We start from the raw sequence: 23,759 nt of genomic DNA, 5'->3' as shown, positions 1-23,759 counted from the left end.
AGTTATACCAACCTAAGGGCCAGTGTAGACCGTGCTATCTCAGCCTCTTGCAGATGCGGGAGAGCTCTGTGAGCTTAAAGTGTCTTCACCAGAAGCACTACCGTGGCATTGGTGCAGCTGCACCTCTGTAAATGATGTAGTGTAGACAGGTTTGGAGCTAGCTTGTACTATAACTTATTCTCTGCCTCAAGACTATTGCACATCTGCTGCCCATCTCCTTCTGTTCAGTCTGAGTTGGAGGACCTCAGTGTTGTGCTCCCAGGGTCATCTGCTCCGTGCAATACCACGGGTGCCCATAACTGCACTGGGAGCCAGGGACGCTGGACACCCTTGGAAACGAGCCCTGGTGTCTGTCCTTGCCCTGTGCCTAGGCTTGTCTCTACAAGGTCTTGGTGTAATTTGAGGCAGTAGGCTGAGATTGTTGTGGGGCTGGTGTGTACCTTGGTGCTCACCCTTTCTCCTGTCCCCCAGTGCTGCACCAGCTGTGATGACAACGCCCCTGCTACCAGCTACTGTGTGGAGTGCTCAGAGCCGCTGTGCGAGACGTGTGTGGAAGCCCACCAGAGGGTGAAGTACACCAAAGACCACACGGTCAGATCCACAGGTCAGTGCCCCACCACGCTGCCCCACTCCTAGCAGGGGAATGCTGAGCTAGCCTGGTACCACCTGCCCCTTGAAGAGGGGTAGGGTGGGGGCTGGGGTCATGGAGTGTAACCACTTCTCCTTGCCCACCCAGAGTGCTTCACTTGGGTATCTACACAAGAGAGCCGGTTTAAACCAATTTGGCTAAATCAGTGCAAACCCCTGTTTGTGCTGTCTATGTTCTGTTCAACTTAACCTCTTCTGGGTGATACCGTCCACTCTTCAAATGGAATGAGAGCATCCATCTGGGGTTGTACTGCTTAACTGAATCAGTTTGAATTCTTCCCTTTGGGCAGAATGCAACTTTTTCGTGTAGACAAGGCTCCAGAGGCAGAAAGCTAGGTCCCAACTGGTGAGGGAGAGGACTTCGGTCTGAGGCTCCATGCAGTGCCCACTTTCTGGCAGCATGGGCTCTGCTGCCCATGGCCAGCACTGGAAGCCTTGAAGAGGGGATCTGGGAAACAGATCTGGACATGCAGGCGGTAGTCGGGCATGTTGCACATGACAGCTGAGCAGGCTTCCCCTTCAGCTTTGCCAGTGCCCCATAACCCAGACCTACAGCCCTTCTGGATCCACCCCAATACAGAGCTCTGCCATTATCCCTCAATCCCAGCCCTGTCTGTCTAACCCCCCCCCCCCCCGGCACTGTCCCGCTCTGCCAGTGTCCCTCACTCCCGACCTGCAGGCCACTCTAGGCTGGTGGCTGGCTGCTGTGCTTGGGGTGCCCCTGGGGCTCTGGCTGGAGGAGAAGGGTAATGCTCACATTCTGTTCTAGGCCCTTCGAAGTCAAAAGAGGGTGAGCGCACAGTCTACTGCTCCGTGCACAAGCATGAGCCCCTGGTGCTGTTCTGTGATACCTGTGACACTCTGACCTGTCGGGACTGCCAGCTCAATGCCCACAAGGATCACCAGTAAGCATGCACACCCGCTGGCTGTACTCTGCTGTGAGCTTCCCTGTCCGTTCTGGAGCAGAGTTGTGCTGCCCCTACTTCTGCCTGGGTTCCTAATGGTGTGGCTAGCCTGGGCCAGGCTCGCTCTCTCCCCCACTGGGCTGGAGATGTGGCCACCCACTGCCAGTCTGTGCCGTACTTTCTTCCAGATGGGACGGCTGTAGCAGACCTCTCTGCTAGCCTGTGCATCTTTTCTCCTGGATGGCATGGCTGGGTCGGCTGTGCCAGACCTCTCCACTAGGCACTGCTGGCCTTTGCCATGTCTCCAGGCTGCTGGTGGAGTTGAGGCAGCTAGACCAGCACTTTGTGCTGTGGGTAGGTTTGGTCCTGGTGTTCCTTGACCTGTTCTAACCTGGGCCCCTGTGATGGTTCTCAGAGTAGCCAGAACTAAGTAATTTTACACTCCTGCCTCATCTCTGTTACCACTAGCCTGTCAGCCACCTAAGCAATCTCCTCTGGGCTGTACACGCTTGCACTTAATGCAATAAGGGGTACCCCAGCTTATGTGATTCAACTCAGGATCAGTGCCTTACATAGTTCTGCACCCCTGAGATGTTTCTAGTGAAAACAAATTTATTATCTGAGTCGGGAAATAGTGAAGAAACGAACACACAAGGTTACACACCCAGCAAAATACAAACACGCTTTCTAGAGACTGCTAACTTCCTGTCTAAAGTTCATCTCACCCCAGATGTCCATTCCGACCGAGGTGGGCTGGGCATCCGTTTTCATGGAAGTGAACAGTGCTCGCTTACTTCCCCCATCTTGTCTTCCCGCAACCAGGGTTGTCTTCTGTTCCCCAAATGTAGTCCAGCAAACCTTTTGATGTGTATCTCAAGATGAGGTTCCCTTCCCTTGCTCTGTATTCTTCCCTGTTGACTGCCTATTTAGTTGGGGATTGGCCCTGCCTTGAGCAGGGGGTTGGACTAGATGACCTCCTGAGGTCCCTTCCAACCCTGATATTCTATGATTCAATGTAAGCTAAGTAAGCTTGCCTGTGTTTTTAGCTTACAGTGCTTAATTTACTTGTTGGTCAAGAGGCAGTCAATTAAGGTCCCTTTTCTGGGGGAAAACAGGAAACCTGTTTCGCTGCTGTGATACAGAATAAGAATATATATTGTGTGTGTACGTTTCACAACAACATTAATAACCAGTGTGGCCCTGGCTTTCATTTGAGACTTTCCATGATGTACTTAGGTGAGCCAAAATGTGAACACCAGAACCAGGAGATCATTGCAACCCCTTCGCCAGCTGGCATTGAGGGGTTCATGGGTCATAGAATCATAGAATAACAGAGTTGGAAGGGACCTCTGGAGGCCATCTAGTCCAACCCCCTGCCCAGAGCAGGACCAATCCCAACTAAATCATCCCAGCCAGGGCTTTGTCAAGCCTGACCTTAAAAACTTCTAAGGAAGGAGATTCTACCACCTCCCTAGGCAACGCATCTCAGTGTTTCTCCACCCTCCTAGTGAAAAAGTTTTTCCTAATATCCAACCTAAACCTCCCCCACTGCAACTTGAGACCATTACTCCTTGTCCTGTCATCTGCTATCACTGAGAATAGTCTAGATCCATCCTCTTTGGATCCACCTTTCAGGTAGTTAAAAGCAGCTATCAAATCCCCCCTCATTCTTCTCTTCCGTAGACGAAACAATCCCAATTCCCTCAGCCTCTCCTCATAAGTCATGTGTTCCAGACCCCTAATCATTTTTGTTGACCTTCGCTGGACTCTCTCCAATTTCTCCACATCCTTCTTGTAGTGTGGGGCCCAAAACTGGATACAGTACTCCAGATGAGGCCTCCTCAATGTCGAGTAGAGGGGAATGATCACGTCCCTCGATCTGCTGGCAGCTCCTGCACCTGTTCTCTGCCTGGCCAGCTCTGAGTGTCCCTCTCCACTTCCATCTCCACAGATACCAGTTCTTGGAGGATGCTGTCAGGAATCAGCGCAAGATGCTGGCTGCGCTGGTGAAGCGCCTGGGGGACAAGCACGCCAACCTGCAGAAATCCACCAAGGAAGTGCGCACCTCGTATGTAGCCCTGCTGAGCATCCCAACCATGGGGGGTCCCTGTCCATGCTGCTGAGCCCCAAGGAGGGATTTCCCTCACCCCCAAAGATGCACAGGGAAGCCCTTTCTTTTGACGGGGGAGGAGGACGGCATTGAGATCTTTTCTTTGAGTGCTGGTCCCTATGTGTTCCACTGTGGGTACGCATGTGCCTAAGACCAGAGTATCTTTGCCACCAGTGTCCATGCCTGCGTCGCCAAACAGACTCCTGTTGGCTTTCTGCATTCCCCATGAGCCAAAGAGGGGGTCCAAACTGGCAGGCACGGTCAAGACAGAGGCCTCCAGGGCTGCTGTTAGCTGAGGAGGAAGCAGCTGGGGTTGGCAGAAGTTTGGGCTTGGGCCAAGGCCCATGTCAGAAGCACTCCTGCCTTAGCAACAGTTGCACGGGATCACATCTGTGTCTAACCAGCCCAAGGGATGGGACAGGGGAGCTGTGCTATTGCAGAACCTCTCCCAGCCTCGCGCCTTGGCTGGCTGAGATGCAGAAAGCCCTGGGGAGGGCAGTGGGTGTGGGTGTTTAGTATACTCAGCATGTGGCTCTGGCTGGCTACGCAGGATCCGGCAGGTGACAGATGTGCAGAAGCGGGTGCAGGTGGACGTGAAGATGGCCATCCTGCAAATCATGAAGGAGCTCAACAAGCGGGGCAAGGTGCTGGTCAATGACGCACAGGTGAGTGCATATTGTGGGGGGGCCCTCCCACCCCACCTGTGGAGCAAAGCACTGACTCGCCCTCCTGCTGCCCTGGCAGGAGCCTTGATAACAGGTGTGCAAGGAGTTCCTCTGAGCACATGTGGATCTTAGCACTGAAACCTGCTGTCTCCCTACTCCTAGGGAGTAAGGGAGCTGTCCCCCTTGGCTTCCCCTATTGTGGCTCCATCTCCGCTCTTAAACAGTCCTTTGGAGGAACGCTTCCCTTGTGCCAGCCCCCAAGGTGTCTGACTCTTGCCCTCTGGCCCATCCCAAGAGCTGTGCCATGCGCATCCAGCTGAGAAGTTTCCAAGCAGGAATCTGTCCTGCATTGGCACCAATCCCTACTCAGTTCACAGCCGTGCATATCATTCGTTAAAATATTAGGCAGTTCCTACTTGTCCACACAGTCTGCACTGCAGCCCGGGGCATGTGGCAGCATCTGGCGGGGCAGGGGGAAGGGCAGGTCTCTGTGCAGTTGCTGATGGGGTGCCGGCACCTGGCTGTGTTGCAGAAAGTGACTGAGGGGCAGCAGGAGAAGCTGGAGCGCCAGCACTGGGCCATGACCAAGTTGCAGCGCCATCAGGAGCACATCCTGCGTTTCGCCTCCTGGGCCCTGGAGAGTGACAACAACACTGCCCTGCTGCTTTCCAAGAAACTGGTGAGTGACTAGATGGGTAGGGGGTGCAGCACAAGGGGGCCCATCTAGTGCCAGGTCACAGACCCTGATCTCTGGCTCAGCTATACTTGCTGCAGGGTGCTCTCCAGGCTCGGTTCTGGTGGAGATCTTCTCTCCACTTGGCTTTCTGAAAGGGATGAGGCTCTTGCAGGTGTCGGGCAACATGTCACAGCTCAGGGTCACTGCGCCTGAATTCCTCCTCCGTGGTCCAGCAGGGACACTCACTCCAGGCTCCGCAGCTGTCTACTCATTTGGGTGAAGACCCATGTCTCTCCTCCTGCCTGGGATATTGCTAGGCTGCACAGCCAGCCTACACTGTAAATCCCCCTAGCAAGTCAAATGCCCTAAACAGGCCAGCGCCTGCACTTTTATCCTCAGTGTGGTTGTCCCTGTTTAGTTAGCACTCAGCTCTGAGGAAGCAGTTATTTCTAAGGTGAAGGCATTATAGAAAACGTGAAAGTAATACAAAAACCTGCAGGTGTGCTGATTAAGCTTAGTAGAGATCATCTGGGAAGGGTTCTTGCTGGTGATTAGTCCCTCGAACCCCAGCAAAGGGTTTTTTCTGGGGTTACAAGTTCATAACCACTTCTGCTGAGATTCTCTGAGCAGACAATCAGTAGACTTGTACTTTTCTCAGGGCATAGCTAGATAAGTTGTCAGGGTGATTAAGCACTGGAATAAATTGCCTAGGGAGGTTGTGGAATCTCCATCATTGGGGATTTTTAAGAGCAGGTTAGACAAACCCATGTCAGGGGTGGTCTAGGATAGATAATATTTAATCCTGCCATGAGTGCAGGGGACTGGACTAGATGACCTCTTGCCCCTTCCAGCCCTATGATTACAAGATCATGTAGAATAGGTCCATCAATGACTATCAGCCAAGATGGTCAGGGACACAACCCCATGCACTGGGTGCCCCTAGTTTCCGATTGCCGGAAACTGGGACTGGATGATAGTAGATGATCACTCATTAATTGCCTGTTCTGTTCATTCTGAAGCACCTGGCATTGATCGCTGGCCGAAGGCAGGATACTGGGCTAGATGGACCCTTGATCTGGCCCTTCTTTTGTTCAGAAGACTGGGTATTTGCATAACTGCAGGAGGGGGATTTACATTGTTTAAGAGCCCTCTGAAGCTCATGACTAAGGCTAAGATTGTGTCACAGAGGTCATGGAAGGCATGGAAACTGGGACTTACAGAAACCTGACATTTTCTGTTTCAGCTGCTGGGGCAGTGGCCCTGGAGCTCCCAGCTGCGGGGGTGGCTGTTTTGGGTGCTTCTGTTTAAATGCACCCTAGCCTGTCAGTCTTCTGTCAGTGCTTGGATTAAGTGAGTAACCCATCCTCTCCCCAGCACAGAGCTGATAGTTGATGCAGTTCTGAGCCAGGTCAGACCAAGCAGAGCTGTTACTTGTGGTGTTGGCAGGGGTGGGAGTGGCATTAATTACTCTTTTTTGACTCCTACAGGAGGAAACTTTCCTATCTGACCCATTCACCCAGAACACAATCACTGGCCAGTTTATAAACATACACACAACATTCACAAAACAAACACCATTGAAGCTTCCCTGTTTCCATAGCATTGTCTCATTGGTGCACCAACCTGTGACTATGAGTGGGAGCCTGGGACCAGCACTGTGCCACCACTCCCACCCCCCAGAAGCTTGCGAGGGTGGGTTCTACTGCATGGAGATCCAGAGTCCAATCGCTTTGAGGTGTCTGGGTTTCCTGGCCACACCAGGGTTACATGGGAGGAGAGGACAGGATGAGTGGATCCGGGTTCCTGGGTTTCAGCAGCATTGTTACCCTGGGTGTGACTGTCTGTTCCTCTCCTTCTCCCCCCCCCTCCCCCCCCCCAAAAAGATCTACTTCCAGCTGCATCGTGCCCTCAAGATGATCGTAGACCCCGTGGAGCCTCAGGGGGACATGAAGTTCCAGTGGGATCTTAACGCCTGGACCAAGAGTGCGGAGACCTTCGGTGAGCTGTGGGGCTGGGGGTGTCTGGGAGAGTCACTGGCTTTGAGAAGATGCGGGTATGTGTCGTGGAGGGAAGGGGATTGCAGAGATCCCAGACAATGTTGGCCTCTGTATTCCTCCCCGGCGCTGCACAGGGCATAAGAGTCATATGCTGTCTGTGCTGGGAGCCCAGTGTTCTGGCTGTCCCTCCTCCCCAGGGGCTAGGTCTTGACCAGTGAGTGGCTTGTGCCAGGACAGTAGGGGACCACTCTGTACACAGGTCACAAGCCTAGTGACATGAGCCTTCCTGTCCCATAATGTCAGAGCCAGGGAGAAGTGGCTGGCTGACTGCAGATGTCAGGGAGGTGTCACTGCACCTGGGTAGCCTGACATCCGGGTTCAGCCAACACCCAGGTACTGCCCTCGCTTTGCCAACCAAATGACTCCTGCCTTGTTGGGCACAGCTGAGTGGATCCTGTGTGGAGGGGAGTCAGGCTCCTTGTAGCCAGACTGCAGGGTCCAGTCCTGCAGCTGCTTTCTGAGCATTGGGATCTACCTGAAATCTGCGCTTCCCCCCCACTACCCCAAGCAGGACCAGCCAAGGGTGGAGAGTGCTGTAGTGGGATGTGGGCATTAAGCCAGTGCACAGGGCACCCCACTGTGCCATGGGAGCAGATCCCAAATGGCCAGCCTGCCTCAGTGGCTCCTTGTGCCATCTTTGTATTTCCAGGAGCTGGCATGGGACACACCCTGCTTGTTGTAGCTTAGACGTCTGTGGCTGGGGGCTGGGACTGGGTATGCAAAGGGCTGTGGAAACCCAGGGATGGACCTAACTCAGGCTTGGGTTCCCTGTTCCCTTATCAGGTGCTTCTGTTTAAATGCACCCTAACATGCCCATCCTCTCTCCAGGAACAATTGTCTCAGAGCGGAGCGGCACCCTGCAGGCCGCAGCCCCCAACGCGCAGATCCAGCGTGCCAACGCCACCGGCCCGGCGGCGGCAGGAGGAGGGGTGAAACAGGTCTCCGGCACTCCCCAGGTACTGGCTCCTCTTACGAATGTCCCTCCCATGGTCCCGAACCGGCCCGAGGCTGCTGTCTCCCAGAGCCAGCCTCCGCCTCTGCAGCCGCCAGTGCAGCCCACCCGGATCCTCACGGCCCCCGTGGTTAAGAGTGGTGCCGGCAGCACCTACGTACAGCCCATGCAGCTCCAGTTGGTGCAGCCCCGTGGTCTCCTACAGATGAACGGCCAGCAGCAAGTCATGGGCCAGCTGGTACTCCTGCCTCAGGTCAATGGGACTCAGGTGGGTGCCATGCTCCGGCGGCTACCTGGCAGATGGTGGGGGAGCCTCTCTCCGATGGTAGTGGCAGTGGGGTGGCCCATGCACCAGGCTCCGCCCTTCCCATGGGGGTAACAGGCACTTCTCCCTCTCCCTGTAGGGCGTGCAACAAGTCTCGGTGCAGTCCACTATCGTCAGCAAGGGACAGCTGGCCCCAGGAGCCCTGCTGCAGCCGATGGTCTCTCCCAACAGCCAGGCAGACTGCTTCATCAGTGAGGGTAGCGCCCCAGCATCCTCCACTGTGCAGGTGAGCAGGGCCAGGAGAAGCCAGACCAGCACGGCAAGGGGTGTGCCAGGGCTTGGTGCCTACGCTGGCTTTGTCACTCTGCAGGCTTGTGCTAAGCACATTCCAACCCCCCAAGGTACTTGGAGGGTGTCTAGACAGTAAACCCTGTAACTGGCCCATGCCAGCCAGCTTGGGCTGCAGGGCTGTTTCATTGCTGTGTAGACTTTCAGGTTTGGGCTGGAGCCTAGGTTCTAGAACCTTGTGGATTGGGAGGGTCCCAAAGCTCAGGCTCCAAGCCTGCACGTCTACACTGCAAGAAACAGCCCTGAGAGCCCAAGTCTGCTGGCCCTGGCCAGCTATGGGTTTTTCCTGTCTGTGTAGACAGACATACCCAGAGGGTTCCCCTTTGGTGTTCTGCCCCCGGTCCATTGAACACTCACAGAATTCCTGGATCCTCTATTCCCAAAGGCACAGTACACCACAACTTATTGGTTCCACCTTCGAAGGCAGCTCTGCTTAACACACAGCAACTAAATTTGTGCTTTAGAGAAAGCAAGTACCAGTTCATTTAACACAAGTGATTCAAATGCTAGAGAACTGTGAGAAATGAAGGGTTACATATGAAGTTAAGTCACAACACATTCTGGGGCCTAAACTTAACTAACAAGATGAAGTTTATTAGACAGGAGGGTCTCTCACCCAAGTTCTTCTCCCAGTATTTAACAGCTTGGTGCTGTGATCTTTGTTTTCCCAGAAGCTGGCAGTGGGCTTGCGTACTTCCTAGGTGAAGAATGCAAAGTGAGTCTTTTGGTACAAAAATCCATTGTCCTCCCTTGCAAACAGGGTAACCCCAGCTGCTTGTATTTTCCTGTCTAAAATCTCTCCCCAGGTTTGCAGTCACTCTAACATTTTGCTCAGATGGTAAATAAGCATTCATTGTGAAGTGTGGAACAGTTAACTTATGTGTAGGCAGATGGAGAGAGACATTTTCAGCTTATTAACTTAGACCTTAAGACCATAATTTTACTTGTGGGGAAAATGTGCACCAAAAAATTTAAGATTATGCACACAATCTTTGAAAAGTCTGCAAAATTCTGCATATTTTATTTGTCAAAATAACACAGTATAATCATACCAGTTACAATTATTTTGGTAATTTATTTCAAAATATCTGAGCAAGTATGTCTGTAATACAGACAAACATTCAGGAAATCTTTTTTGACAAAAAGATTCCTTACCAGGCATATTAATACAGAATTTTATGTGTAATTCATTTAAATTACAATACAGAACTTTGAGCAGTGTCCCTGTGGGTGCTCCACTTTAGGTGTTTGTGCACCCCTGTGCTTCTAGTCAGAAATTTGTAGAGGACTATTCCTTCTTTGTGAACAGCTTCTCTGACCTGGCTGGTTCTCCCGGTTTTAAATGCTGTCTGACCTGTCGATTGTCATTACCTGTCTCAGATGGTCACTCGCAGTGTGTCCGTTGTCTGGGAGAGACACATTGTACAGAAGTGCCACCACTGCAGAGAGCTGACAGTGAGAACTAGAAAAGCTAGGGATCTCCAATTAAAACTTACGATGCTGGAGAAATCCCTTCGACCTGCTTCTGATCCTGAACACAGGACCCCTCCCTGCCAGCACTCACCTGCGGTGGCATCAGACATGGGATCCTCTTTCAAAACAGCTGCTAAGGACCCAGTCCCGCAGAAAGCCACAAAAAAGTGGTTTCACTCATCGCCTCAGCAAGAATCGCCTCAGAAAAGGCCATCTCCGACCTCCCAAATCTGCCCTGGTACCAGCAGCACCAAGAGCCACAGAGCAACACGGTGGCACCACCTGCTGCACCAATACATTTCAGCAGGTCTACGGCACTGGCTGCAATCACAATGATTTCTAATCAAAGCCTGCTTCCTCCGTCAACACCAAGCTTGCCCGTGCTGGAGACGTTTGTTAGGCAGACCTCTTCACATCACGTCCACCCCAGGAGCGCCTCTTTGGTACTGGCGTTAACCCCCCCAGCTCTTGAGGAGGAAGCAGAAGCAATTGAAGAGCCACCACAGTGTGGCACCATCCTACCCACCCACATCACCTCTTCGTCTCTTGACGCAACAGTACTGCTGCTTCCTCCCACATCAGGCGATGACATTAAATCCTTCCAGGAATTATTTAAATGAGTGGCTGACTCCCTCAACATTTCCTTGGCAGGCACAGCATAAGCTGGCAGATATTCTCCGTACCGCTCCTACTGCCAAGATTGCACTACCCATCAATGCTGCCATCATGGACCTTGGCAAAAATGGTCTGGCAGACACCAGCTACAGCTCCACCTTCTTGTAAAAGATCAGACAAGAAGTACTATGTCCCAGCTAAGGGAGCCAAGTTTTTGTTCACCCCTGCTTCCTCCGCCCCTAATTGATTGGTGATAGAGGCAGTTAATCAAAGGGGAGAGCAACATCTGGCTAGGACCACCCCTTATGATAAAGATTGGAAGCGTCTAGACCTCTTTGGCAGAAAGGCCTGTTCCTCAGTGACCCTCCAGTTTCACAGAGCCAAACCATTCTGCATTGCTGGCCATGTACACACAACATTTTTGCACAAATGACAATTTTTATTGAACATCTTCCAACAGATAAAGAACAGTATAAAGCTAACCTAACAGAAGTCTCCCTCATTGCCAGAATGGCCTTACAGGCTTCCCTGGACTCTGCTGACATGGTGGCCCGCTCCATCGCCACCTCCATAGTCATGCAGAGGGTGTCCTGGCTCCACCTTTCAGGCTTCCCCAAGGAAGTTCAGGTGGCAGTAGAGGACTTAACCTTTCAGAGATCAAAAATTCTTCACAGAAGGCACAGATGCATCCTTACACTCTCAAGGTTTCCTGTGCCACATTTAAAACCCTAGGAATATATGCCCATGTGAACAAAAAGAAACAGGGCAGATGTTATACCCAATGCTTCTGCACTGCCCCGTATGCCCAACCTCAGAGACATTGTGACCAGCATCACAAACGTCAGACGAGATGCTGACAAGCCCCAGAGCAGTCAGCGATGTCTCAACCATCCACATCCAGACAAGCATCTTGACGTATTGGTCAACTGCATGAGAGCCCCACATACTCCACTGCCAAAGTCCCTCATAATCTCCTGCCCATTTGGGGACCACCAAACACCCTTCTACCCTTCTGGGCAACCGTTACATCAGACAATTGGGTTCTGGAAATTAAATGCAAGGGCTATTCTATCCCTTTTACCTCTATCCCACCTACCCACCCCCTTCAGGGACCCGTCTCACGAGCACCTGTTAAAGCAGGAAGTAAACTACCTCCTGCAGCTAGGTGCTGTAGAACCTGTACTTGCCAAGCACCGGGGGAACAGTTTATATTCACACTTTCTCACCCAGAAGAAAACCAGTGGATGGAGGCCCATCTTGGATTTGTGCAAGCTAAACAATTTGTCAGAACACAGTGCTTCAAGATGATAACCCTAGCAACCATAATTCCAGCATTGGAGAAAGCAGATTGGCTGTCGGCCCTTGACCTACAAGATGCCTATTTTCACCTCGCTATTCATCTGGTGCAAAGAATTTTCCTCCAGTTCACGCTTGGGAACCTCCACTGCCAGTACAGAGTGCTCCCATTCAGATTATCCACAGGCCCATGGGTATTCTCCAAGGTCCTCGCTGTCATTGCAGCGTGTCTTTGCAGATTGTGTGATATTTCCCTACTGAGACTGCCTCCTAAAAGCTTCCACGTACCAAGCTGCAGTCAATGTCCTTCACATCACAACAACCCTTTTTGTAAATTTAGGATTACAAATAAACATTCAGAAATCTACCCGAATTCAAACCCAACAGTTGGACTTTATAGGCACTCACCTAGACTGCACCACGACATCAGCCCGACTCCCTCAACAATGCTTTGTTGCCCTAACGAACCTCATTACAATGGTAAAAAAACAGCCCACAAACATCCTCCAGAATGTGCCTACAACTCCTAGGGCACGTGCCGGGCCACCACGTTTGTTATGAAGCATGCCAGGCTTCGTATGAGGTCTACAAACCTGGCTTCTTACTGTCTAAACTCCCCCACAAGCACTCCATACACAGACTGACAATGCCCAGTGAGGTAAAAGACTCACTCACGTGGTGGACAAAACAAACATTTGTATAGATGTTCTGTTCCAATGACACACCCCATTGGTAATGATCACCACGGATGCCTCCCTTGTGGGATGGGGGAGCACTCTTGTCCAAGAATACTATCCAAGGCCGGTGATCCCTTACGGAATCCACCGTCCACATACATTTATTGGAACTCAAGGTGTCTTGAAATGCTTGCTGCCACTGATGCACAACAAGACTGTCCAGATCCTCATGGACAACTTGGCCACTGTGTTCTACATAAATCGCCAAGGCAGGGCCCAGTCTTACCCGCTCGGCGCAGAAGCATTTCACCTTTGGGAATGGTGCATCTCCAACAACATAGATCTCATTGCAGCCTACTTACCGAGAAGCCAGAATGTCACAGCAGACAACCTAAGTAGACACTTCTCACGAATACACAAACTGGCCCCAGGAATCCTGAAAACTGTATTTCTCCTATGGGGTTTTCCCCTCAATAGACCACCTTACAACATATTACAATGCCAAGTGGCCACAATACTGCTCCCGGGCAGGACTTGGACACAGTTCTCTGGGGGATGCCTTCATCATGAAATGGGAAGCCCCCTTGATGTATGCCTTCCCCCCAACTCTGCTATTGAGCCACATACTTCTCAAGATAAGGGACAAATCCAGACTAGTCCTAACTGCACCAACTGGCGCCACAAACATGATTCCCATACCTGAATCAGATGGCCACAAGACTGTCATTGACCCTTCCCCCTTGTGCCTCACCTGCTGACACAGGACATGGGATGCCTCCGCCACCCCAATATTCAAATTCTCCATCTCAAGTTGTGGCAAATTCATGGATGACAAACCAGGGAAATACAGGATATCTTACTGAACAGCTGATGACTCTCTACACTGAAAACATACGGGCACAAGTGGAAACGTATGTCCCTGCACGATATGGAAAAACAAGTTTCCCCACAATCAGCACTACTACCCACAATATCGAATACATGCTGATGCTTTCCATTAGCTCATTCAGGCCTTGTCTCAACTAAAAGGAAAAGTCTATCTAAGCTACGCAATTTTGAGTTACGTGAATAGCATAACTTAAATCTACGTAGCTTAGATCTACTTACTGAGGGGTCCACACTACGCAACATCGACGGGAGACGCTCTCCTGTCGACTCCCCTTACTCTTCTTGATCTGGTGGAATACTGGAGAGTGATTGCCGGTCAATTTACTGGGTCTTCACTAGACCCGCTAAATCGACCACCAGTGCATCGATTGCCGCAGCATCAATCCTCCGGTAAGTGTAGACAAGGCCTCAGAGTGCGCTTATTTGCCATTACCACTCTTAAAATAGACAGGTTTCAGAGTAACAGCCGTGTTAGTCTGTATTCGCAAAAAGAAAAGGAGTACTTAGAGACTAACCAATTTATTTGAGCATGAGCTTTCGTGAAGTGAGCTGTAGCTCACGAAAGCTCATGCTCAAATAAATTGGTTAGTCTCTAAGGTGCCACAAGTACTCCTTTTCTTAAAATAGATGAACTCACTGTCTTTGCCCACCCTCTAACTAAACGCTTTCTCAAAGGCATACAGAATACTTAGCCCACACTAAGATTTCTCCCGTCCCTCCATGTGGGACCTCAACTGTGTTTTCCATACTCTCATGGGCAAACCCTTCGAGCCACTAGCTAATTGTTCACTGTTACACTTATCCATGAAGGTCATCTTACTAGTGGCAATCACGTTGGCAAGGAGGGCGGGAGAGCTGGGTGCCCTAATGGTAAACCCACCCATACCATATTCCTCACAGACAAGGTAATCTTAGGTCCACATCTATAATTTATATCCAAGGTTGCCACCTTGTTTCGTCTCAACCAACCCATCTACTTATCTGTATTCTTCCCAAAGCCGCACGCTGACAACAGGGAAGTGTTCCTTCACATGCTGGATGTTCGTAGAGCGCTTGTGTTTTATATAGGAAGAACAGACATTCAGAAAATCATCCCAATTTATATCCACAACAGAACGTTCCCAAGGCCAAACCTTTTCCAGACAGCGACTCTTGGATTTCTGACTGTATCAGATTATCCTATCAAAAACACTATCTGGAACCTCCTTCCGGACTTCACGCACACTCTCTCTACCAGAGCTATATCCACATCAATAGCTTTTCTCAAAGACATACCTGTCATTGACATTTGTAAAGCAGCTACCTGGGCATCAGTCCCAGAACATTTACCAAACGTTACGCTTTAGAGCAACATTCAGCTGCTGATACTCCCTTCAACATTCAGTAACTCTGAAGCCCCTCCCCTCCAAAGAGGGGCACCGCTCTACGTCACCTAAAGTGGAAGTCTCACAGGGACACTCCTCGAAGAAGAAAAGGTTACTTGCCTTGTGCAGTAACTGAGGTTCTTCGAGATTGTTGTTCCTGTGGGTGCTCCAGTACCCTTCTCCTCCCCTGTGCGTTTGAGTTTCTCTTCAATCCTCTCGGGTAGAGAAGGAACTGGGGGGCGGGTGGTTGTGCGTGCTGGGTAGCTGTTCTGAGCGGTGTGAGATGGCTGCTGCGTGTACGCGGCCTACCGGGACGCTGCTGCTACAAATCTCAGACTAGAAGTCCAGGGGCGCACAAACACCTAAAGTGGAGCACCCACAGGGACAGCCATCTTGAAACTCAATTACTGCACAAGGTGAGTAACCTCTTCCTGCACCTGTCAGAAGCAGTGTAAGGGCTTGGGGGGATAACAGGAGCTGAGAGAGAGGGAAGGAGCCTAGGAGTGAACCTGGAAGGTGTTGGGGGGGGGGGGGGGGGAGGTTTTTCTTGTGGGAAGAAGGGGGATTGTTAGGGTGTTGGGAGACCCCTCCCAGGCAGTCCCTGGTTGACCCAAGCCTCTCCCATTGTCAGGCATGTCTGCCCCTGTCCCCGTACCCCTCTTCCCCATGGGTCTCTGCAGCCCTCGTCCCCAGGCTCAACGCTGTCTCCCCACTAACTCCTGAGACCACGCTCCCGTCTGTCCCCCCCCACTAGCCATTCTGAACCCCAGTCTGACACCCCCAAGCAGCCCTGTGTTCCCCACTCTGTCCTAAACTGGCTTCATGGGCAGGACTTTTACTGCTGGGGAACTCTGCAGTGCTGGGCATAGGATTTTGTATTTTCCCGCATACAATTTTTTGCCTCAGGGCTGCAGTTCTGCCTTTTGCTCACCAGAGGCCACTGTAGTGCTAGTACAGCTGGCATGAATGCACTGGCTGGTCTGGCGCCACATTGGCCTCTGATGGGCAAAAGGTGGAACTGCAGCACTTAGGGAAAAAATTTTAGGTGGGAAAATCACAAAATTATGCGAGACACATTAATTCTGTGCGTCCTCAGATGTGCAGAATTTCCCACAGGGAGTAATTTCAGTCTATAGACAACTCTTCACATGTGCATATACCTGTCTCATTTTAAATGAGACAAGATGAGTGGTAATCTCTTGTCCAATAAACAACGCTGCTTGTAAGCTGGTCTGTCTCTCTAACAAGTTTGTCCAATCAAAGATATGACCTCACCCAGCTTGAGTTTCTGATATCCTGGGACACCAACACTGCTATAGCAGCACTGCATACAACAAGTTGAGCAGGGGAGACAGGCTCCCAGTATTAACCTGACATGACCCTGGCAAGATAGTGTATAGATACCAGACCCAGGAGATTCCTGTCACTTGTCCACTCCCTGTGGGGTGCTGAGGATGGGTATATGCCAGTACCCAGGGTTGTGTGGCCCCTTGGCACTACTTGTCAAGAGTGAGAGTTTTGTCTGTGCTTGCTATAGATCACGTACCCCTGTAACCACTAGCCTTTGGCAACCTACCACTGTCCAGATAGCGATGGGCTCACACCAACTCCCAGACACTGGGCATGTTCAGCCCTTTATCCACTGAACACTCATCAAATCACCAGGCCTGCTAGTACCATCCACCAGCTTGTAGGATGCAGTTCTCAGGGCCAGCCCTTTGCTTACCATCATGGCATGTAGGCCAGGTCTACACTACAGATCTGTATCCGTATAACTATGTTACTGGGGTGTGAAAAATACACACAACTGAGGGATGTAGTTATACCAAACTAACCCCTCCATATCGACAGGGTGCTATGGGAGGGCTTCTGCTGTTGTAGCTACCCGTCTCTTGGGGAAGTGTCTTCTCTGCCTCCCAGAGATCACAAACTTTTGATGTATGCCTGTAGACAGGGGAAACCCTGGCAGCTGCTTGCTTCCTGTTTAGTTTCTCTTTGGAATTCTCACAAGCCTTCACTTGCATCCAGTCCAGACTGTTGTGAAATACACAATACTTAATTTACGTTTAAACAGCTAGATATGCTACTTGACTGAGACAACCTGTTTGTCACTTTTTTCTGCAGACTGATATCTCTGTGCAGACTTCAGGAATATATTTTCAGCAGGCATTCATAGTACTTGTGCATTTGTTCACTGAGATATTGAGCACCAGTGCTGACACCAGTTTTCATTTGAGACCTCAGATGCATGCACCAGACTCACACCACCCCTCTGCACCCCCTTGTCATTGGCATTAAGCGCCTCTTGGGTAGAGGCGGGCCGGCAGCTGGGAATGGGGGGGATTGGGGGTCTCCCGGGGGGGGGGTCTGGTTGAGTTCCCCTTGACATGTCCCCCTTTTCATTCCTTTGCAGCCCATGGACACCCAGGAGGAAGGCATTGGAGACCTGGGTAAGAGGCTCTGGGAAGCCCAGGGCCAGGGAGTGCTTGGGGGGGAGCAGAGTATCACCCTGCCCTTGGATCTCCTGGCTGGCCCTAGAGCAAGGTGCTGGGGGCTCGTCAGAGGGTGTGGCATGGCACCATGTGGGAGTAGCTCCCCCACAGGCAGCTGCCAGTCCTGTTGCCCTTCCAGTGGCCCACACCCTCCACAGGGATGCAGTTAAAGTGACGCTCATCAGGGCTGAGCATTGGAGAAACCCACCAGCCATCATTGTCTGCAGACTCAGGCAGGTGGCATGCTGCTGGAAGGCTGCCTTTCCACCCATGCCAGGGCTAGAAACAGGCTGCCTCTTCTGGATCCTTTGGGATTTCCCTTGGCAGCATGGCTGGATATGGGCATCCCACCCCCTTTCAAGGAGATGGGGGGGCACCAGGCTGGGGGGAGAGGCTGCCTGACTCATGTCTGGCTTTTCTCTCCTCAACAGACAGCACTGAGGCCCACGTATCGGGAATGAAGAGGTAAGTCAGCCGAGTCCTTGCCCTGGTGTCTGGGGAAGGAGTGGGGTCCTTGTCATGGTTGGGGGAGTGGGGCTGTATTTGTCAGCCTGCTGCATGCTGTCTGTCCTTCTTCCTCCTGTGGATCCCCTGTTGCTGTGACCCCCTTCACCCAGGTGTGGGGCAGTGGTCATACCTTGAGCCCACTGTGCTGCATTGCAGGCCCAGGCCTTCGGACGGCAACGTCATGCGCAAGGTGCCGCGGGTGAGCCTGGAGCGGCTGGACCTGGACCTGACGGCCGACAGCCAGCCACCTGTCTTCAAGGTCTTCCCCGGCAACAGTAATGAGGACTACAACCTGATCGTCATTGAGCGTGGGGCCCAGCAGGCTGCTGCCCAGCCCCCCAGCACCACCCTGCCCGGAACCATAGTCAAGGTAGGTGCTGCTTTGGGGTACCCGGTCGGCCTGCTCTGGGGGCCAGGGTGGGGTAATGTCCTGGTGAGTGGTGCTGTGCTCCTGGCCATGTGGACACCAGCCCTGGGGGTGTCCCTGTCCCACTGGGAGTGTGTGGCCAGGCTGCTGGGAGCTAACGCTAAACCCTGCTGTCCCCCCAGGAGGAGCAGATGGAGGCAGCGATCGACTATCCAGCAGAGGAGCCCAGAGACACCAAGCCCATTGTCCTGCCCCAGGATGTCCTGGCCGCCGAGGGCTCCGTGTCCCGCCTCATCTCCCCCAGTGGCAGCATTGGCTCCAGTCTGGATGTGACGCCAGGCCAGAGCCAGGAGGGGGCCCTGGAGTCGGCCAGTGCTGCCCACTGCAGAGTGTGCCGGAAGGCGGGCTCTGTTGTGATGTGTAACCAGTGTGAGCAGTGCTACCATTTGGACTGCCACCTCCCAGCGCTGCAGGAGATCCCCAGGTACCTATCCACTTCCCCAGCCCTGGAAGGGGAGTGAGGTCTAGTGGTTGGGGAAGGGAGGGCCTGGGAGCCAGGACTCCGGGGTTCTGTCCCCAGCTCTACTATTGATGTACCAAGAGAGCAGATGTCCTCTCGGAACTGGAGTCACCTGCTGTCTGGCTGGGAGTGTGGGGGGCAATGCTCACTCCTCTCATTTGTTCCCTAGTCAGGAGTGGAAGTGCCTGCTGTGCCAGGAACTGCCGGCGCCTGGTGAGGAGGACAGCACCAACTTCTCCACCTTGGAAGATGAGGGCCCCAGTAAACTCTCCCCCTTGGAGCAGAGGGTTCGTGTGTCGGGCTGGGGTTCAAGTGACAGGGATTTGTTTGGGGAGAGTGTCTCTCCCTGCCTCAGAGCACCGTGCAGGGTGCGGGCATATGGGCAGAGCGCTCATCCTCTGCTCTCTGAGCTGGCCAGCCCTGTGCTGTCTGTGGGGTCACATGGCTGGGCCAGGCCTTGCTCTTGTGTGATTCCATGGAGCCACAGCCAGGGTTGGGGTGCTGGGGGACATCTAGCCTGCCCCTGAGTGGGAGGGGAGGTCATGGGGTCTCTGCTCCTAACTCTGCTGTGTCCCCCTTGACCTGGCAGAAGTGTGAGCGTGTCCTGCTGGAGCTGCTGTGCCATGAGCCATGTTGGCCTCTCCACCGGCTTTCGACCGCCACGGTGAGTCAGGGTGGGGGTGGGGGGCTGTGCTTGATTCACTGGGGGTTGGAGGGGCACTTGATGCTGTGTTCAGGGTATGCTCACTTCATGAGGCATGTGGGAGGTGCTGAAGGTGGGGAGCTTCCCTTGATGCATGGGTTGTGGAGAGCCCCAGGCATGAGGCAGTCTCACTAGTACTTGAGTGCTGGGACCCTATTCTGGGGAGAAGGTTTCTGGCATGGAGGCTGGCGGGGAGAGGGTCCATGGGAGACAGGGTGGGGCTCAGGGAAGGCAGGGGCCTCTGGCTGGTGGGGCCAGGCCTGACCCCTGCCGTTTTCCCCCAGGAGGGTCAGGACACCATCGACCTGACCCTGATCCGAGCCAAGCTGCAGGAGAAGCTCTCCCCACCCTACAGCTCCTCTGAGGAGTTTGCCCAGGATGTCTGGCGGATGATCAAGCAGTTCAACAAGCTGACAGAGGTGAGGGGTGACCTGGGACCCTCCTTCCCGTTGGCAGTGAGGGGAGAGGCATGTCCCTTCTCAGGCTGGGCTGGGGGCAGGCATGGGTATGCCCTGATCGTAATGCATCGGGCAGGGTGGGTATGAGGCGCACCCTGGGGGTGGCCAGAGCTGGGCACCTCGCTACCACCTGTGCTTAGTGTGTACCTGAGTGTGGCTCAGCTCCCCAACTTCACAGGCCACCCCAGCTCTCCTCTCTCTGCCTATGTGGGCCCTGCAAGCTCTCTTCAGGCCAGTGTCCCCCTGAATACCCATGGTTCTCAGATCTGCCACTGGCGCCCCCAGCCAGCTGCAGATCAACCTCCGGTTTGTCACACACCACAAGGCTGCCAGGATCATGGAGAGAGAAGGGCTTCAAATGAGAGCAGGTGAAAATGTTGAGAACAGTGTTTCCTAGTAGAGCCTGGACTCAGCTAGTTCCTGTCCATTCTTATAAGAGCAAGTCTCTCCTCCAAAGTTCTTAGAGTGTATTACAGCCTGGCTTGGCTGTGATCTTCTGTTCACGCCCCCTGTAAGTGGGGAGTGAGGGTGCACCACAATCCTTCACCTTTACGACGAAACGGCCTCCCTTCCTGCTGTTTTATTTCTTCCTGTAACTTTCCCCGTCTCCATTGGCTTTCAGCCCAGATGGTAGCTGGGCCTCAGCAGCGAAGCACGCGGCCAGCTGGTGGGCGGGAGAGAAGCAGCATCTCTCCTCTCCTACCTGAGGGGAGCATGTTCACCCCCTTCTGGTGACCTACCTTCACCCCCAAATCTTGAGTGCACAGTTTCCACCATAGACACAACCCCATACATACATCTCACTGTGACCGGGGGCCAGCAGGCTGCTGGGGCTACTGCCTCTTGGTAGAGACCCTACCCACAGGTGAATTGTTGTGCCTGTGCCCCAGGGGATCCTGTCAAACTCTGCTCTCTGCTAGTTAGCACTAGCCAGTTCCTGGGTCACAGTAGAGGAGTGTCCTGGTTCTGGGGGAGACTGGCCACAGGCCATTTTGGATAATGGGGGCCATATCCCAGATCTGGAGGTGATGGTGGGTGTCTCCAGCTGTTGTTCTTGACCCCCAGCCTCTCTGTGCTCCCCTCCACCAGGACAAGGAGGATGTCCAGTCCATCATTGGGCTGCAGCGCTTCTTTGAGGCCAAGTGGAGCGCCTCCTTCGGTGACCGGAAGTTCTCCTCTGCGCTGGTGGAGCCCATCCCGCTGGATGAGCAGCGGAGCGAGAGCGGCAGCAGCTTCACCCACCGCAGCTCCCCTGCCGGCTCCCTGGGCGAGGCCCCCGCTGCCTCGGCAGGCGCTGGGGAGGAGGAGTGAGGGGCTGGCCTGCATTGACCAGAGCAGCCGCCCGGCGTCCCACAGGCAATGACCAAAAGCGCCTGGGACTCGCCCATTGCCCCTGGTCGCATGGCGGCAGCGGGATGTCCTGCCCCCCCACTCCAGTTGAAATTGTTTTGTTGATGGGGAGCCCTCTGCTCCCCATGCCCGTTCCTCTTTGCCATGAAGTCTTCACACACGGTTTGCATTGAGGGTCACACACCCACCTCCTGTTCTGGCGCTGCCCTCTGCCTTGACTGCAGGTGGGCGGCGTGTGCAGAGGCTCCCACATCTTTCCTCTTTCAGTCCAGGGTGGGTGGGGGGAGCTGTCTGCAGGCAGGGTCAGGCCAGGGTGTCGTGGCTGGGTTTAGTGGAGCGCTAGGCATTGGGCCCTCATTCCTGCCCGCGCTGGGGACCTAGCCCAGCGCCTGGGCTCGCCTGCCCTGATTGTGGGGTCCTTGGCAGAGGTGCTCCTCTCTGCTGCCATGCACATGGGATCTTGGGGCAATTGTAGGGGGGCTCTCTGGGCTCTGTGGGGGCAGGTGGCTCAGTGAGGAAAAGGCTGGCGACATTGGTTCCCAACAGTTTGTCCTGCTGGGAAGCTCCCTGGGTTTGTCCCCGTGCTCCATGTTCATCTCAACATCCCCTGCACAAGCCTTTCTCTTCAAAGCTATTCCAAGCCACTGTCGGCGCTCTAGCTGTGTCCCTTCTCTCCCCTCCCCCTGCTTGCAATGCCGGTGTGCTCCCTCCCCTCACCCATGCCAGGGGAAGCTGCGGTTCAGTGGTTTTGTAACTGATGCCCGAGGCGGGGCCATTCCGACTCCTCTACTTGTCCCGCAGGGCAGCCGCTTTCTGGCCTGGTTCTTTGTCTCTCTCCAGCGTCCAGCGGGATCCCAGGCTGGGCTTTGCTTGTATATTTTAGATGGCTTCTTTCATGTCCCCGATAACTGTTTGCGACCTGTGCGATGGAAACTTGTTTCTCTGAGAACGGAATAAATCTTGTTTTATGTACTGCTCTGTCTGATGCCTCGTCCTTCCCGGGGCCAGCCCATGGCTTGTACATGTTCCCTGCTGACAAGGTACCATCCCCTGTCCTTTCCCCCAAGGGCTGTACCGCAAACAGAACACTTGTATTGCGGGTGTGCCCAGTGAGGCAGTGTGACCTAGTGCAGTGGCCCCCAAACTGTTGGTGTGTGCCCCCTAGGGGAGCATGGAGGAGCCTGGACCAGCCCACATGGGGTGGGGAGGAGGGAGCCCCATCCAGCCCTCCTCTGCCCCAGCCCCAGCCCCTGGCTGTGGCCCCACTTCTTGTCCTGCCCCTGGCCTTGGGCCCCCAACAGTGGCTCTACTCCCAGTCCCACCCATGGCTGCAGCTCTACTCCTGGCCCCAACTGTGGCCCTAGCTCCCAACCGTAGCTGGGGGAGGGAGGCAGTTGATCTAGTGGATAGAATGGTGGGGCCTGTTCTTTACCTGCTGAGTGTAGCCCCCACCTCAGTTTCCCCAGCTGTGCAGTGAGGACCTTGGTCAAGTGCTCAGATTGGCTGCAAAGAACTAGTAATTGTTGGGTGCTCTGGGGCTGGAGTTGAGGCACCCAAATACCATTTTTAAACCCACTCCTCTGAAACACTCCCCGCAAGTTGTGCAGCAGCTGAAACTGGTCCACAATATTCTGTTGAAACCGCTGTGGTTGTGAAGTGTCCAGAACTTCAGTCACCTCGGAACAGAAGTGTAGTAGCCAACTGATCTACAACTCCCATCTGGGTCTGGGGGTGAGTGTCCCAGAGTCCAATCTTCTGCTGAAACAATTTGCTAAAAAAAAAAAGTCCTTGTGGCACCCTAGAGACTAACAAATTTATTTGGGCATAAGCTTTTGTGGGTTAGAACCCACTTCATCAGATACATGGAGTGGAAAATACAGGAGCAGGTATGCAATGCCCCTCTGCCATGTACGTTGGCTAAACTGGACAGTCTCTACACAAAAGAATAAATAGACACACATCTGACATCAGGAAATTCTTCAACAAAAAAACTTCAAAAACAGACCCCAATATGAAACTGCAGAACTGGAATTAATTTGCAAACTGGACACCATCATGTTAGGCCTGAATAAAGACTGGGAGTGGTTGGGTCATTACAAAACCTAAACCTAATTTCCCCAGTACTAATTTCTCCGTACTGTTACTCTCTCCTTGTTAACGGTCTGTAATGGGCCACTCTCATTACCACTTCAAAAGTTGTTTTTCCTCCCTTGGTATCCTGCTGTTAATTGTCTAGTTAGACTGACCTCAATTTGGCAAGGCAACTCTCCTATTTTCATACCTGCTCTTGTATTTTCCACTCCATGCATCTGATGAAGTGGATTCTAGCCCACGAAAGCTTATGCCCAAATAAATTTTAGTCTCTGAGGTGCCACAAGGACTCCCCGTTGTTTTTGCTGATACAGACTAATGGCTACCACACT

The 23,759-nt window shown here is 53.1% G+C and overlaps 1 protein-coding gene and 1 pseudogene across 2 annotated transcripts in view; both read left to right on the top strand.

Moving 5' to 3' along the window:
* TRIM28 (tripartite motif containing 28) overlaps nt 1-22,308 on the top strand; it is a 54,161-nt gene extending 31,853 nt beyond the window's left edge. Inside the window, exons 3-18 of one of the 2 annotated variants that reach the window (XM_077840421.1) lie at nt 472-604; nt 1,418-1,553; nt 3,505-3,621; nt 4,214-4,328; nt 4,861-5,007; nt 6,888-7,002; nt 7,890-8,281; nt 8,418-8,564; nt 17,353-17,389; nt 17,863-17,896; nt 18,095-18,308; nt 18,488-18,789; nt 18,995-19,112; nt 19,415-19,489; nt 19,813-19,947; nt 21,076-22,308. In XM_077840421.1, coding sequence (XP_077696547.1) covers nt 472-604; nt 1,418-1,553; nt 3,505-3,621; nt 4,214-4,328; nt 4,861-5,007; nt 6,888-7,002; nt 7,890-8,281; nt 8,418-8,564; nt 17,353-17,389; nt 17,863-17,896; nt 18,095-18,308; nt 18,488-18,789; nt 18,995-19,112; nt 19,415-19,489; nt 19,813-19,947; nt 21,076-21,297 — 2,439 coding nt within the window. In that variant the 3' untranslated portion in view covers nt 21,298-22,308. Of the gene's footprint in view, nt 1-471; nt 605-1,417; nt 1,554-3,504; nt 3,622-4,213; nt 4,329-4,860; nt 5,008-6,887; nt 7,003-7,889; nt 8,282-8,417; nt 8,565-17,352; nt 17,390-17,859; nt 17,897-18,094; nt 18,309-18,487; nt 18,790-18,994; nt 19,113-19,414; nt 19,490-19,812; nt 19,948-21,075 lie in introns of both variants that reach the window. The other variant, XM_077840420.1, reaches the window with a different exon arrangement.
* The window catches only part of LOC144279313 (uncharacterized), a 284,264-nt pseudogene that overhangs the window by 80,582 nt on the left and 179,923 nt on the right, over nt 1-23,759 (top strand).

The sequence above is a fragment of the Eretmochelys imbricata genome, chromosome 23 (assembly GCF_965152235.1).
Source record: "Eretmochelys imbricata isolate rEreImb1 chromosome 23, rEreImb1.hap1, whole genome shotgun sequence".
Lineage (NCBI taxonomy): Eukaryota > Metazoa > Chordata > Testudines > Cheloniidae > Eretmochelys > Eretmochelys imbricata.
The sequence above is the reverse complement of the archived record's forward strand: the minus strand, read 5'-3'. Positions and strand labels throughout refer to the sequence as shown.